This window comes from Ochotona princeps, chromosome Y (assembly GCF_030435755.1).
Source record: "Ochotona princeps isolate mOchPri1 chromosome Y, mOchPri1.hap1, whole genome shotgun sequence".
Lineage (NCBI taxonomy): Eukaryota > Metazoa > Chordata > Mammalia > Lagomorpha > Ochotonidae > Ochotona > Ochotona princeps.
This window is the reverse complement of record NC_080866.1, coordinates 8,513,125-8,530,862: the sequence shown is the minus strand read 5'-3', so window position 1 is coordinate 8,530,862 and position 17,738 is coordinate 8,513,125. Positions and strand designations below refer to the sequence as shown.

Genomic DNA, 17,738 nt, shown 5'->3' with positions numbered 1-17,738 from the left:
CTCCATAGGGACTTTATTTAGAGCAGAGAAAGTCCCCAAGGGCCTAGTGGCTAAATCCTCACCTTGCACACTCCGAGGTCCCATGTGGAAGCCCATTCATTTCCCAGCTGTTCCACTTCCCATCCAGTTCCCTGCTGATGGCCTGGGAAAGAAGTGGAGGATGGCCCAAAGCCTTAGGACCATGGCACCATGTGGGAGACCTGGAGGAGGCTCCTGGTTCTGGGCTTCAGATCAGCCTGGCTTTGGCTGTAGCCATCACTTGGGAATGATCCAGTGGATTGATAATATTTGTCTCTCCTTCCCTCTGGAAATGTTCCTTATGAAGAAACATAAAATCTTACTGGAGAGAGAGAGAGAGAGAACATCCAAGCCTGAAGACTCCAGGGTTTAATGTGGAGAATGTATCAAACAGACAGTAACTTAAACTTCCCTCTGTGTTCACTCATACGGCAAACAGAATTGTATCTTAAACTCATGTCCTCATTTTATAGGAAAAACAACCTCCTCTTTCTCTGGGTACTAAGTAGACAGTCCTTCCAATGTTTGCAATTATTTTTGTTTCCTGTTGCTTCTACAATACAACGTGACTTTTGAGTTTCCAGTTGATTACAGATACTTCTCCAAAATTTTGGCAGAGTTAAGGTCATGAAGAACTTCCCCAAATTTTCTGGAAAATTCATTCAACATTTTCTGATAAAACAGAAAAGCAAGTCCATGGAATTTTAAAGATATATATATATATATATATATATATATATATATATCTTATATATATCTGCTATATATAGCATATGTATGATATATGCATGTATGACTTGGGTTTCAGCTATAAAAACATGGTAAACTGGTAGTAGCACTATAGATATTACTAAATCAAATTAATGAGTATGTAATATCTCAAAATGAACTTTAGCTACATGTATGCCAATTTGCAGTGCAAGAAGAGTAGCTCTGGAGAAGTATCTAACAGTACACCTGGGTTCAAGCCAATTGATATAGGCACCAGCTTATCCAATCCCCAAATCAATTATGCTCAGGATATTGTCCTTTTCAGCTGTTATCACCATCTTACTTTTTGAACAATCATCTGATTTCACCTCTTGCTAACCTCATGTATACCACCAAATTCTCCAGTTGTATTTCATACTGTCTGTGCTTTCCTATATTTTTCCTTCATGGTCCACAGGTTGATAAGACATACTTTTCTAAAGAAGCCCTACCGACATGCTTTCACAAATGTTGTTCTCCAGATTACCTATCTAAATGTCCTCCCCTTTTCCACTTTCACTTGTGCAGAGAAAACTGAAAACCATCTGGAGAGAAACAACCTCAAATGATGTGATCTATCCCCTAATACACTAGAAACACAGACACTGCTTTTCTCTTCACTATTCAATCACCTCACATAGTTCCCATGTTTGCTGATACTTTAAAAAATGCCATGACCCTGAAAACATTTTGCAATCCCAAAGGACAACTGGACTGAACAGTGAGTTTAAAAAAATGTTACTTTCTCATTAAAGGGAAAGTCCAGCGGGCCTTTACATAATGAAATCAGTATGAAGGAATCATCAGGAACAGCAAATTTACTAAACACCACTGGCTCAAAGAAGGGCCGGAAAGCAGTGTTCCATCCTAAGGAATCAAACAGCTCAGGACAGCACTCTACACAAAAACTTGGTAAGAAAATAATTTCAGGAGTTGTTTATCTGGGCCCACTAGGAAGCCTAAGGGGGGGTGAGGCTTGATGAGGATGGTCAAGCTGTGAGGGATGCAATTGCATGCTTGGGTCACACTCAACACAAAACAAATAACGCCTGTAAAAGCATGATTATATTTTAAGCTCTTTGGGGATGATCTAAAAAAAAAAATAATTGGGATCAGGTTACTTAGCCTATATGCAAACACTTCATGCAGAGGAAGTCAGTTGTCCTAGGAGTGAAGATGCCAGTTAATATGCCTGTTTCCCATGGCAGAGTGCCTGGGTTCCAGAACTGACCCTAACTCTGACTCTAGCAAATTGTTGATATACAACATAGTAACACTTGGTCAGGAGATAAGTGATTGAGGTCTTACAACCCTCTGGGAAACCTGAATAAAGCTTTCTGATCTGAGACTGATTTGGGTGCTATCCAGGTTACTCAAGGAGTGAACCTCCCCATCTCTCTCTGCCTTCTGTATGCTCTGATTCTCTCAACTGCTGTGTCAATCTCTAGATGTGTCATTCTTTGCCTTTTAAGTAAACAGATGTTCAAACTTCAGGGGAAATGAAGTAAACCAGAGATTTAATGAAAAACAAATGTCCATGCAGTTTTTCCTTGTCTTGAAAGCCCTTTATTTTATTTGAAACATTAAACCCAAAAGAACTGATAACTTCACTGACTTAGTCTCTCCATCTCAGAACTCAGAAGAAAGGATGAGAATGAAGAATTTCAGATGTACAACTTGAAAGGAAGAAAAGCTCAGACATACAAAGAGTTCAGTGAGACTGAGGATGATGACTACCTGTGTAAGTGACCCTTTGGCACATCCACAAAGAAAAATCTGAATTGAAATTCCACTTGTAATTTGGTCTTACATCATTCTGTCTTCTGGTAACTTAGGGTGCAAGACTGAAGCTGAGTGATGTGAGCACTTGGCTGCTTCTGATGCTCTCTATAGCCAGCAACGTTTGGTATACTTTCCTAATCCCTTCCACTCTCATCTGCAGATTGTGAGAAGTGTCAGATATATTACCTGAAGAGCTGTGCTGCTCATGGAACCCCGTGTTTCTAAAGGACAATTCAGTGGATAAGGGACATCCTAGTCGTGCTCTCCTCAGTGTGCCCACTGGACTTCGAATTGGCCCATCGAGCATTCCGGAGGCTGGGCTTGGAGTATTTAATGAAGCATCTGATCTGCATTTGGGGCTGCACTTTGATCCTTTTGAGGGCAAGATCACAGAATTGGAAGAGGAAGCCGACAGTGGGTACAGCTGGCAGGTAAGAAGCACATCCCTTTCCAGTCTGATGGCTTTTCACCTGCCTAGTATGAGACTGGTTCATGTGTCCTTCTACACATTATGGCATGAGTTGAGCCAACATGATCAACCAGGCTATAAGATTAGCACATGGCTCGGCGTCATGGCCTTGTGGCTAAAGTCCTCACTTTGAACCTGCTGGCATCAAAACTGGGCACTCTTTCTAATCCCAGCAGTTCCACTTCCCATCCAGCTCCCCGCTTGTGGCCTAGGATAGCAGTTGAGCACAGCCCAAAGCCTTGGCACCCTGCATCTTCATGGGAGACCCCAAAGAGTTTCCTGGTTTCCAGCTTCGGATCGGCACAGCACTGGCTGTTGTGGTCAGTTGGTGTAGTGGTTCATTACATGGTAGGTCTTCCCCTCTCTCTCTCTCTCTCTGTACATCTGACTTAGTAATAAAAATAAATAATTCCAAAAAATAAATAAATATTAGCATAGAGAAGATCACTGGGCTGTAAAAAATAAAGCAGTGGCAATCTCCTCTATGGGCTTCTACTGTAGGGAAATAAACCAGAATAAATGTGTACCAACACTATGTAAAGAATCAACATGTGTGGGACTCATGTAATGTCACAGAACGTGATGATAGTGTTGTTAATACTTCTGAGGAACTACCCCCATTTCAGAAACATATTAACCTATTTTTTTGAAACTCAGATAGCCAAGGGCATGAGCAGCCATGAGTACGTGGATGCAAAGGATACTTCTTTTGCCAACTGGATGAGGTAAGAGCCATGGCATGTTACAACTACAGAGGATATTTCTCTCCAAGACAAGATCACGTTCTTTTCTCCTCTACTTTCCTTAGTGACTTTTACATTATATGTCCTCTTTCATCTTTATTCTAATGACCTGTGAATGTCATGACCAGTTTCTAAAAGCACATTCTATATAAATACTATGTCTTTTTTCATAACATATATCACTATGCTTAATAAACAGAACACAAAGATGGGCCTTGAGGAATCTAGATCAACTGGGGCCATTAGACTCACTCTTTCTCTAATTAGCACTGATTAAGCCATTCCAGTGTCAAAAATTTCTGAAATACATGGAGATTCCATGAGATTGGTACTTGGCAGTAATGTTTCTTAGTCTTTTGACAATTATACACTGTCAGAACAACTTCAGACATAAGACCTTCAATCGATGAGACAGTGAAAGACAAAAAAAAAAAAAAAGGAAACAACCAGGTTCTGGGGACAGGCATTGACATGCAGTGGGCAAAGGCAGTGACTGTGAAGCCTGCATCCCAAGTACTGGTTGCTCTACTGCCAAACCAATGGCTTCCCTATGTATCCAGGGAAGTTTCAGAGAATGCCCTCAATCTTTGACCTCTGTGCCCACGTGGAAGACCTGGTTGAAGATCCTGCCACTGTGTCCTTTCTGTGTCCCCACTCACCCGTTCTCCTGGCATCTCTGTCTTTTGTCCCTTGTCCTCTTTGCTTCTGTGCGTCTCAAATAAATATAAAATGCTAAACTTTATCAACTAAACAAAACAATACCAAACCTGGGATGTGTATGAGAAAAGGAAGCTGCATCTGGGCAAGGGTTTCTGTGAGCAGTTCTGTGAGAGGATAAGAAGCAATGAAGACTCCTCTACATTTCTGGATCTGGATCTTGGACTCCAGAGATCCAGGAGAAAGATCCAAGAGAAAGGACTCCAAAGGATTGCCTTTGGGAAAGCTGAGTTGTGGAGCATGTGTGGAAAGCTAGATGTAAGGAATGTGTCCACTCATCCAATTCTGTAGCAGAAAACTGAATGAAATTTGGAGTTTAGGGAAACTCTGTGTGCTTCATGGCAGTCAAGGTGGGAGTAAGGTGGGCTTGAGTTTTGAGGATGACTAGTGAGGAAGGAAGGAAGAAAGCATGCTTATCACAATGAACACTGTATCTACAACTTGTACCTGAGAGTTCACTGATCTCATGACAGAGGAATATGTTTGCAGGGAGAGCTCTTGCAGAATTGGGATTCAAGCTGGGTGGAGGCTATTACAGAACACATGAGATTTGAATGTGACAGAGCATGCAAACTCAGGATTTATCTCCACCCCAGGTATGTGACCTGTGCCCGGAATGATGAGGAGCAGAATTTGGTGGCCTTCCAATACCACAGGCAGATATTTTACCGCACCTGCCAGGTCATCAAACCAGGCTGTGAGCTGCTAATATGGTATGGAGCTGAGTATGGCCAGAAGCTGGGTGTCAAGGGAAGCAACGAGAAGAAAAAGAAGGGAAGAAAAAGGAAGAGCTCATAACAGTGAGAGGTAAGTAGCACTGTTGTGTTGAAATAAGCAAAGGAGTCCCCTTGGGAATATTTGTGATTCAACTCTAAGGAGTCAAATGTAATGTAAGTGCTGCCAAAGTTCAATTCAAATGTGATTTCCATTTAGCAAAAACAAAGACTTACTTATCAAAGGAAAGGAAGAGTTATAGAGAGACTCAAGCACAGAGACAGAGAGAGATAGAAAGGAGAGATCACCACCTACTGTTTTATTCCCCAAAAGCTGCACTAGGGCATAGTATGGCATTCTATGGCTAAAGTCCTCACCTTGGACATGCTGGGATCCCATATTGACACCAGTTCATGTCCTGACTGCTCCACATCCCTTCCAGAAACCTGCCTGTGGTCTGGGAAAGCACGTGAGGATGGCTTCAAGCTTTGGGATCATTCCCACATTCACATGGGGGACCCTCGAAGAAGTTCGTGGCTCAAGATTTAAATGGACACATCTCTGGTTAATGTGGCCACTGGGGAGTGAATCAAAAGATGGAAGATTTCCTCTCTGTCTCTACACCAATCATGTATCTGTATATGATATATATATACAATTTGTTTTAAGGCTGCACCTGCCGAGACTATCTCTGACTTGAGCCAGGAGTCTGAAATGCATCTAGGTCTCCCATGTATTTCAGCACTTGAACCATCTTGTGCTCTTTCCCTGGGCACAGTAACACACTGGAGATTGGACATGGAGCAGCCAGAGCTCAATCTTGTGCTTCTATGGCATACTAGTGTCATAGTCAGTGACTTAAACCAGTGTAACCTAATCCTGACCCATTTTTTATGTCTTTGACTCCTGGGAACAATTGATACAAGTTTCATTTAGTTCTTTTATTTGTTAAATACTTGGTGCACAAAAATATCTCACAACACCCCTTTCAGAGAGGGCCCAAGACAAAAAACAAGTTCTTGGTCACTTTGCAGCTCTTCTACTATGGAAGTTCCTTCTGGATCATGAACAGTTTATTTTACATTTTCTCCATGATCCCCACCCCCCAAAAGGCATATGTTTGTATTTAGTCATTGTTTTAATGGGATGTTGTCATGTGAATTCTGTGCTTAAGACTGTCCATGGAAATGGAGATTTGCTGAATAATACAATTGAGGGAAATATGAGTAGGAGCACAGCCAAGTGTTTCGGGATTAGGTCTGGTTTTCATGTCTGTTTGCTTCTTTAGAAAGACTTTTCTATTTACTTGAAAAGCTACAAAGACAGAAGAGAGAAATTGAGAAATCCATTGTCTGTTGGCTCACTTCCCAAATAGCCCCAACATCCAGGGCTGGACCAGACTTATATCAGGGCCAAAGAATTTTTTTCAGGTTTTGCACATAGTGGCATCCACAAACTAAGGCCATAGTCTGCTGTTTTCCCAGATGAACTCTCAGTGGGGTTGCTCAGACGCAGCATAACTACAGGTTCAGCAATCATATACACAGGCTGGCAGCACTGCAGTCTGAAGTTTAACGCACCTCACCACCAAGCTGTTTTCCCCGTCTAGATTTTCCTGATGAAAAAAGACTCTTGTGGAGATTTGGGTCATCACACTGAGGTTGATAGAGTCTTATGTGTAAACCTTATTATCTGTCACCAGAGTTTGCTAACTGGGAAGAGACCCAATTTGTTCAAATAATGTAGGCAAGGCTTCACTCAAAAATTACACCTCACCAGGTACCGAAAAACTCACAAGGGAGAAGCTCTCAATTTGAAGGGAGTGTAGGAGGGTTTTCACACAGAGTTACATTTCATCACACACCAGAGGACACAGAAGGTAGAAGCCATATGCTTTCAGGGAGTGTGGTTGAGACTACACTCATCAGCTTACTAGAGAACACATATGGGAAGAGGCAGCGTGTTTGTGGAGAAGGAGAGTAAAAGAGAGATAAAATCATCTAACAGCCAACACAAGACAGCAGCCTTCAGTTCGGAGATGTCTTGAGCTATTGGAGTCATGAATTTCTCCAACAGTGTACAGACTGAAGAAATAATAATTAATCATGTTTCCACTTTCATGATGAGAAATGGGTTAGAGAAACAGAGGAGTGTTGCTGAGATTGTTGGTGGATGTTGACTTGTGACCTTTAGACACATCTTTCACCAACCTGTTTTCTTCATGCTAATGAATGTTGTCTGCATACACACCTGAAGACCAAGTTACATGCCACCTCTGCTACTACTGTTTAGGACAGAGGTTCTAGATCAGGTTTCCTTAAGACTTCATGGAGCTGTAAACCTGTATTTCTTTTGGGTATATGAAAGGCGGATCTGTTCACGGACTGTGGGAGAGAAACCTGTTGTTAAATACACACTGGGTTTAGGAGAGGAATCTTATCTCCAGAGAAGCATGATGGCCTCTCTTTGACTTTGGCTCTGATGTTGTTGCAAGAAATGGCATCTTCTGGTTTCACTGCCTGCTGTTTCCAGGCTCTATACCCTCAGTGTTGAAGACCAACAGATGTATGGTGCACTTACATGTAGGTGTTTGCATGACTATGTGGGTGTCATGGAAATGTGCACCTGTGTGCGTGTCAGGGAATTGTAATGACATATGTATGTATGTGCCTGTGATCATGAGTAACACATGTTCATGTGTGTTTCTCTCCTATATGCTAATTATAGGAGAAGGCGATGCTCCTGAGGCTGCAAGGACCCCAGTAACATTTGCTGGCTGGGTGTGTCTGAGGGTAGAGAACTCATATTGTGTTTGATGGGGCTGGGGAGAAACAGTGAGAAAAGGTCCAACGTTTCAGGGCCTGACCAGTCGTGGGTAGACACACTACAATTATGAATCCATCTACACAGATGCTACACCCAGTACAGGGACACCTGTGGTTCCCAGGATGGGCTGCACAGAACTACAGATGAGTTGGTACTAGTTCCAGGTCTAAGTGGAGAAGATCTAAGGTCATACAAGGGCTTGGGAAGCAGTACTCATTTGGGTACCCAGAGAAGATTTGGACAGTATTACATGGCAGCATTTAAATGGTTAGTGTCAGAAAGTACTTTTGACTTTTGCTGAGACTTGATTTGAGGCATGATACGCGGTCTAATTCTGAAAAGGTTCCAAATGCTGATGAGAAGAGTGTGTAGTTTGTAGACATTAGGTCAAATATTATGCAAACTGTCTGTGAGGCCATCTGCTGGATAGCATGATTTGACTTAAATTTATGTTTATTGGCTTTTTGTCTAGATGATGCATGCTGTATCATACTGAAGGAACTCTGATATGGAGTGTGATGTCTCAGTGATTTTTTGTTACCAATATTTATTTGAAATGGGCAGAGGTAGAGCAGCCAGGACTCCAACCATGCTCATGCAGAATGTATGCATCATAGGCACCCATCTTATCAGCCTAGTGCACTTCTCTCAATATGCTATTTTATGTCTTGACCGCAACAAATGCATTATACTACTAAAACATAAAACTCAAATTCCAAAGATTTTTGAATCTATGAGATGAAAATAGTGAAATTCAATAGGAGATCGATTCAGAAATGGGCAAGAAACACAGTTTTGGCTATGTTTACATCCCTTTGTATATATAAACAAATATCATGAAATAGAGAACACTTGCAGAAATTTTAACAGTAAGGATGAATCATTCCAGAGAGAAAGGCATCTGTGTAGTAGAGATTATCACACAAGACACACTGGAATGAAGTTGGGTAAAATTTATAAACACCTGAATAATGATATAAACTAACAACAAGTGAAACCAAACGATGTAAGGTGCATGCCAAATATACCAAATGAGCTTTTCCATCTGTGACTGCTCATTAGCTAGTCAAATCATCAAGAGAATGACCATTCTCTTTCTGTGTTCAATTCCTAAGCTCCCAGTGAATTTCATCTCTAACCTGGCTGCTGCTGAAGTTTTGACTATCCCTGGGGTTTGGATGGCATGCCTGTTTGTTGACTGCCACATGTATATCTGATTTCTGCTGTGCTGCTGTGCTCTTGTCACTTCTGCTGTATGCAGGGGATTCCAGGTATTCCACTCCTCTTGGCCAGATTTCTTTTCCTGGAATCTGCCGTTTGTGCTTCACCCTTACTAATGATTCTCCTTCAGTTAAACCTGTCTACACCTTATACTGTCATCTTTCCCCTTCAATACTTAGATTCTGGAAGAAACAAAATCCAGCTCAAAAATTACACCCCACATCTATGGCAGCCAGTTGAATGCAAAAAGAAATCACAATGAAAATCAGGTAGGAAAATAATCCAAAATAATCAGCAACTTGAGGAAATGACCAGTATCTATTCTGACACAAATAATAATTAATCAAGTGCTGCACTCAACAATGCAGAATTACAATCATTTCGTGAGAAGAATGTGGGAGGAAATTCTCCCTGATCAATGTGCAAAGGACACAAATTAGGTACTGAAATGCTTATGGAAAAATGATAATATCAGATTGTTAGTTTTCAATAATGAACCCATATGCAAATGGCCTTTAAAGTCTTAAACCAAAAGATTATACTTACCTAACTTATTAAATAATAAGACAGTCCATTTGCAGTCTCTAAATATTGCAACTCACCAATGGAAATACACATATACGGAGTGAAATGGTGGTAGAGAAATTCCAAGTCAATGGAGAAAAACGGACATCAGTCATTCAGATATCAGAATAAAATCATAGAAGAAATGATAATGTGTTTCAATAACAGATAATGCAATACTTCAATATAGAGAAATGCTTTTAGAAGGTATATATGGACCAACATCATGACACCACCTTATTTAAAGCATTTCTTAATAAATGTAAAGTAGGAAAAAGGATTCAATACAACTATAGTCAAACATTTAGACATTTCAGCTTCATCACACCCACCCACGCACACATACACACACATCAAAAATCAGAGAAATAGTATATACTATGGGAAAAGATACCTAAGACTGTAAAAACTGAATTGTAGAATGTTTACTTTGAGACCACAATTAAATGTAAAAGAATCAACAGCTAATGAAACTGTAGGAAATGTGCAAAGAAAGAGAACTGCAATAACTGCTCCAGGAAGAATAACTGGCCATGGCAGATATCAAGACAAAAACTGAAACATTCCTGGAAGTGAATGAAGATAACAACACAGCAAGTCACAACTTACAACAAAAAAAATGAATAAGATAAACTAATACCTATAGTGATAATCAGAAAAGTAACAAATAAATGATCTCTTAATGCCACATAAACCTTAATCAAAAGTGCAATCATGACACTAGACACAATAATATCCCTGATTAACTGAATTGTGAAAATTCTCAACAAATACTAGCTAATCATATCCCTCATCTACCCACTAAGAACATTACCCACTTAGAGAATGTATGAAAGTTGTACAGCGATTGTTCCTATATAAGATCAATAAATATTGCACAAGACTACAACCTATTAAATGAAAGAAAGCATTGCTTAACTCAATAGACCCAGGAAAAACATTGGTTGTAATATAATAGGCTTTTGTGCTGAAAACATAAAGCAATGTTGGAAATGGACAATGTTTCTCAAAATGAGCAATGCTTTCAACACACGTAGCACAATATCACATTGATTAGGGAAAAATCTGTAGATATACGCTAGGATCAAGAGACAAGGAAAATGCACTCTTTCATTCCTGTTAGTAAATAGAATCCTGGATATTTTAATCAAAGAAATGAAAATCAAGTGGATACAAAGTGTAAGAGAGGAAGTCAGGAGAATATTTGGGGCACATCAAACTACTATCTGCACAAGGGAATGCAGACTACCATAAGACTACTACTAGAGCTCACAGGAAAGTTCAGGGGAATTGTTAGGTAGAAAGTCATCCCATTGAAGTTAGCAAAGGTTGATATACAAGCTGCCCTATGACTGCGAAAGAAACCCAATCCAATTCAAGCATGATGAAGAGAGATAAACTCACAAATCATAAAACCAACTCCTTCTAGGAGGTTGGACTTGTAGCTAGATGAGCAGACTATGACGAGGACACATGAAACAAATAGAAGCAGGGTTGCACCAGCACTCACAAATCTCTCAAGGTCTCAAATAAAAGAAGAATTGCATGATTCAAAATAGCAACTGTAAGGAAACTCAGTTAGTTACAATTACGAAGGCTAAATAGATAAGAAAATCAATCCAAGATATCAATGAAAGATAGTAAGTTGATTAAGCTGATTAGGAATAGCCATAAGATTCAGCAGAAAATAGCCTCTATCAGTGAACATAATAGGATTGGTGTTTTTAGCAGCAGAATAGACAAACTGGCTAAACTGCTGCTTGTCAAAATGTCTTCTTCTATCAGTAGTAGCATCATAGGAACAAAGCATGATGATTGCCTCAGAATAATAATATGCTTATAGTTTCAGTAATATATGAAGACTGGTGTTTTCTTTTAACTATTTATTTATTTATTTATTTATTTATTTATTTATTTATTTATACTGGAAAGGCAGATTTACAGTGAGAAGAAGATTCAGCGTGAAATATTGACCACTGAATACTTTAGTCCCAAAAAGCCCCATTCAATATCCAGAGCTGAATCTAGCCAATCTAAAGCCAAGAACTCAAAGCTTCTTCCTGATTTCCCACTTGGGAGCAGGGTCACAGGCTTTGGCCCATCCAGTGCTGTTTTCCCAGGTCACAACAGGGTGCTCAGTGGCAATTTCAGCAGCCAGGCCACTAACCAGCATCCATGTGTGATCACAGCACATGCAAAGTATGGTTTTACTTATTGGGCCAACACACCAGATTCAAAGTCAATTGTCTTTATGTCAATATCCTCAATAATTTAAAAATACTGTAGGACTTCTGCTTAATGGTTTATAAATACATGGTATTTCTTAACAGTATTTAAGGTTCCTGCATATTCTTTTTTGAGGTTCTCCGGGCAACACTTCCATGTAGACCTTCTAGATGAAGCTTCCATCACAATAAAACAAACTGAAAGGTGTCTTAAGATTATAACTGCTGTTGCCTTGAGAAAGTAGATTCAAACTAAAGCAAGTAAATACTCTATCTCTTGAATATGTATGTCTTCTGTTTTTGAAATGTTAATTCTTTGTCAACAAGAGAAAGTGACAGAGACAGCATAAAAGAGGGAAACAAGGCAATGGTTAAAGGCTGAAAGACTAGATATTCGCCTTGCTCGTGACACTGAAATCCACATAGGAGCTGCTCCATCTTCTCGTAGCAGGTGGCCAAACTCCAGCTTCCCAAGAATTGCATCAAGATCAGGTTGTTCTTCCTCAGCAATCCCTATTTCTCTAACACAGTGATTGTTAAGGAATATCGAGCTAACATCAATGGTGAGATGTTTCTCAGAGACTAGATATTGGACATGAGTGGCGGGTAACTGGCGATGTGATCCTATCCTGTCCTGCATACTTCTCTTCCTGTTGGAAATAGAGCATGCTGTTCCTACCCACATCTCTTCTTGCGCTGAATACCACCAATTTCACTGGAGTGACGGGAAACTTTTGTAAGCCTTTTTTTTTTATTAATTACGTTGCATCATGTGACACAGGTTCATAGGCTTTGGGATTCCCCCATGGCCTCCTCCCTTGGTGGATTCCTCCAACTTGTTGCAGTATTACAGTTCAAATTCAGTCAAGATTCTTTCATTGTAATCCTATACCAAGCATAGAGTCCAGCATCTTACTGTCCAGATCAATTCAACTGTTTGTTGCTGGAGACCTTCTCTGGTCTGAAGGTAGAACTGGCAGAATATCATCCTGATCAATTAGAAGCCCCAGCACAACATCAACAACATTCTACAACATTATAGAATTGATTGATACAGTATTGAGTAATCAATACATTATAACAGTGCAAGTTCTTAACCACCTCCTGTGATTACTCCATTGACCCTTCAGTTTTTTGTTTGTACTCAGCCCCGGCTGCTATACACCTTAAAGTGGGTATAGGCTACTATTCAGCTGTCTCATATCTGTTTTCATTTTATTATTTAGCTGTTTATTGTGTTGATGCATACTTTTGCTGAACTTGGTAAGTTTTAGGATAGTTTTAACCTGGCTTATAATTCTAACCAGTCCTTTGTTTACAGTTAAGGTGTAGAACTGTTTTAGTAGGGATGTGCAGAGAAATCGTCCATACCCTAGTGAGGAGTAAGTAATCTTTGTGTCCTCTCTAGTAAGGTATATGTGGATCCACGATGATCATTTCCTGCTTGGTTTTAAGATTTCCATGTATTTTTCTGACTTTCCATTATATTTGATTGATAGATAGATAGATAGATAGATAGATAGATAGATAGATAGATAGATTGATTGATTGAATTTTGTATGTGTGCCATCCTTACTGGTGTTAGGTGGTACGACATTGTTGTCTTAATTTGGATTTCCCTTATTGCCAAGGAACATGAGCATTTTTTCATATGTTTGTTTGCCATTTGGGTTTGTTCCTTTGTGAAACATCTGCCCATTTCTTGAGTGGTTTGTTTTGATGTTTTGGTTGTTCTGGGGATCCTTGTATATTCTGCAGATTAGCCCCCTATCACCTATGTAGTGTGAAAAGATCTCCCAGTCTGTTTGTTGCTTTTTTACTTTGTTGATGGTTTCCCTTGCTGTACAGAAGTTTTTTTTCATTTTTTTGAAGTCCCATTTGTTTACTTTGGCCTTGACTGCCTGTGCTTTTGCTGTCCTTTTTAGGAAGTCAGGGTCTACACCTAAATCTTGCAATGTGTTTCCAACATTTTCTTGCAAAAGTTCAAAGATTTCTGGGTGTGGGTTTAAGTTTTCTATCCATTTAGATTTGAACCTGGTGCTTGGTTAAAAATGTGGGTCTATCCTCTTCTTTCTACAGGCTTTTGTCTTGACCTGCAGGACACGATGCTCAAACCCTGAGGGTGGACTGGAAATGCCAGGCTGGTAGCCCTAGGCACTGGCCCAAGAAACACACAGACACTTGTACTTCTACTTTATTTTCACTCCTCATATATATACTTTCTTATCTAGGGTAGGGGGAGAAAAGGAGGAGTTCTTGGGAGTAATTATCTTCACTGAAGCAGGGATGGAATTAATCAGCTATATTGAAACAGGAGAGGAGATAATTATTGGAACATTAACAACGGTGGAGTTTCTATTCAGCTTGCTCTACAAAGGATGTTTTGGCCTAATATCCTGTTTGCTGTAGCCCTGCTTGCAGGCTTTTGGAATGCAACAGTCTGTCAGGTAGGCCAAGTCTAAGGCCCACAAGTCTCTGGCTCATAACAGTTCCCCCTTCTATTTTTTTCTATGACACAATAAGTGTATGGCTCGGTGATTCTGCCTGTGTTAGGTCCTCTGACCTCCCATCAGGTCCTTACCCGTCATGGGAAGCTTAGGCAGAAGGCAAAGCCTAACTCCTGTCTTAGGTTGGTACCTGATTGGGTCAGAGGTTGCCTGTGTTTGACTACCAGCCCCGGCTACTGTATAGGTGAGAGCCAGAATTGAGGGTCTTGCCTTCCTTCTAGGACTGCAAAGACTTGTTTTATGGCCATAACCTGAGCCTGTGCTTGCTGTTTTTGCTGCTTAAGCTGAAGACACAGCAAAAGGAGGCCTATGAATAAAGAGAGTTATCATAGCAGTAACTCCTGCCCAGTTCCTGAATAAATGGAACCCCTGAACTAGAAATTCTATGAGAATTCCAGGAAATGGGATCAACATGGGTAGAATCAATGGCAAAGATGTGATGTTGAAGCATGCTGCTCATGAATTCAAAGTCTGCATTCCAGGAAGCATTCAACCTGTAAGAGAGCTCATGAGAGAGATTAGCAACTGTAGAGAAACATTCCCACTTTACCAAGGTGACACATACTGCATTGAACCCGAGTAATAAATGTCAACATTGACATTCCTGAAAAAGCTTTGGGAGGACTCTAGTCGTGGATCCCAATTGCAGTGGAAGTGGGATTGCTCTCATTATTTCCCCATGTATCTCCATCCTTACGGGGTGTGGGTTCCACAGGAGTAGAATAAGTGAGCCTGGGAAAATGGTGTTTAGCCAGCCTTTCAGGAATGCACCAGGGCTGTCTTCATCCTGTGGGAAAAGACAAACTCTTCCTCTTCCCTTGTCGGGGTCTTTCGTCCCGCAGAAGAATTCACCCGGTCCTGTAGGTTTGATTGCCTCTGAATCTCCCTATAGTCTGATTTACCAATAGGATGCAGTGTGGAGTTTCATTGTCCAGTGGTGAGGTGTGAGTCCGGAAACAAACTGCTCCTGGCAGGTCAATGTTCATGTTCTTAAACCTGGCAGTGGTGTTATCCAGAGGGAGTACAGGCAGTCCAATGCCGACATTGCTGGTAAAAAAAAAAAAAAAAAAAAAAAAAAATGGAGGCAAAATGGAAGAACTATTGGTCACCAGCAGGGGGGTTGGCCACGCCTTCACTATCACCCACAATTGAAGGTTCTGGCTGTGCCCCTTCTGCATCTGGACGATCGTCAGTGTTTGTAGCGTCCACCACATCTAAAGATTCATTTTGATGTGGCTTTTTCACTGCCCGTGTCAGGCGTTGAGGCACCCACACTCGTCCGTCCAAATCCTGCGGAAAAACACAAACTGTGCCTTGCATTCACCTAAGAACCGGATGCGGGCCCAACCACTGTTTTGTTATTACATCTTTCCACATAACCCGATCTTTATAGGAACCTGCGCTGGTAGCATGACATTCAGCAGCAGAACGGCCATCCAAATCCAAAACCAAACAATTAAAAATATATAGGACAAGAGCCAATTGATGCTTAGGGCTATTGGGCTATAGGGAGGCCCCTACTCCCCCTTTTGTTTTAATAACAAGGCTTTAAGAGTCGCATGTGCGCGCTCTACAATAGCCTGGCCTGTAGGATTATATGGAATACCTGTGGAATGATTAATGCCAAATTCTGAACAGAACTTGGAGAAGGCCTTAGCTGTATAGGCAGGTCCATTGTCTGACTTATAGCAGCAGGGAACACCCCAGGCTGCAAAGGCTTTCAGACAATGAGAGATCACGTCCTGGAACTTTTCTCCTGTATGAGCAAAAATTACACCTGAATAGGTATCAACTGAAACATGTACATTCAAAAAGCGACCAAAGCTGGAAGCATGGGTGACATCCTTTTGCCATAGTTTTCATTGTGGGTTTTTTGTTTGTTTGTTTGTTTGTTTTGTTTTTTACCCTCCCAAGGCCTTATTGCCTCTAGGCATCATTTCTTATTCATATGCTAACTGCTTTACCAAAGGCATTGCTGACTCCACATCCCCAAAATTTCTTGAGGTAGTTTGAATAAGTTAGTCACAAAATCAACATAAGGCTCATTGGCTCCTAGAATAACTTTGAAGAGGCATCTCTGTAGATCCCCAGTGCCTGTCTCTAAATTCCACTGGGGGTTTCTTGCAGCAACATTATGCCGCACAGTGTTTTAACAAAACTCTTGGTATGGTACCTTCCAAGAAAAGCATGGGCAGAAATTGAGCTATTTGTAAGAAAATTTGCAGACCCCCGACAGCTGGGGTCACACACCAGACAGTCTGATAATCTGGTTTAAGAAGAAACTGGCAGGAAATATCAGGACCTAGGTGCTCACAAGAAAGAGAGGGGTGCTTAACAAAGGTCCAATATACTTGCTGGTATCGTCGATCTTCCAATTCAAATGCCATCATCTTGGCCAGTACCCGAGCTTTCACAAGACTCTATAGCAGGAGCTTGCCAGACAAGCCTCAGGAATCCACTGTGGACCATTTTTGTTTTCTGGGAAAATACAGACTGATCCTCCCCTTCAAAAGGATGGGATCTGGGAGTGTCTGCAGAATTCAGAGCTCAAGGCAACCTGCTTTTGCTGTTGATATGCAAATTGTGTGTCCTGCCTTTGCAGCTGAGGATTCAGATAGCTGATGGGACAGATGCATTAATTTACCTGCTTTTTAAAATGTTTACTACAGGAAGTTTAAACTTAATTCACAAAAGCTAGAACATTTTTTGACCAACAGACAATAACACATTATAACAATTTTAAACACCTTATACAGAAGACAAACATTAAGACACACATGTGTGCACACACACACAGAGACACTTTTGAAATTTAAAAAATTATTCTCAATCAACCTTAATAATAACAATGTTCTTCAGAAACCAATAGCTGAAAAGCCATCAAATAAATAATCTTGAACAAAGACCTTGAGAAAGAAAAGTCACCTTTATGAAATCTTTTCATCATTGCAAGAATAAGAATTTTAATCTTTCCATTAATATAGCTATTAGAGCAATTTCATTAAAATATGCAAACTAAAATTTAAACCTTCACAACTCCATTGATGTGTACAACATTTTGACACAACAGAAGTTTACTACATTTGGTAGTCATCGTAATCCAATCAGCCTGATAAACTTTCTCCAGAAAATGGGAGATAAATCTGTTGGCATTCTTGAGGCCTCATACGAATATCAAGAGCAATCCTAGAATTGGAAACTT

The 17,738-nt window shown here is 40.5% G+C and overlaps 1 protein-coding gene across 1 annotated transcript; it reads left to right on the top strand.

Annotated features, from left to right (window-relative positions):
• Window positions 1-1,550: 1,550 nt before the first annotated feature.
• LOC131478705 (histone-lysine N-methyltransferase PRDM7-like) lies at window positions 1,551-15,119 on the top strand (the record flags this gene model as incomplete). Its single annotated transcript, XM_058659289.1, is given in 7 exon segments — window positions 1,551-1,680; window positions 2,402-2,509; window positions 2,711-2,758; window positions 2,761-2,981; window positions 3,677-3,744; window positions 5,076-5,233; window positions 14,935-15,119. Coding segments are annotated over 7 exon segments (918 nt in total), but the record flags the coding sequence as incomplete, so codon positions are not given.
• Window positions 15,120-17,738: the final 2,619 nt, after the last annotated feature.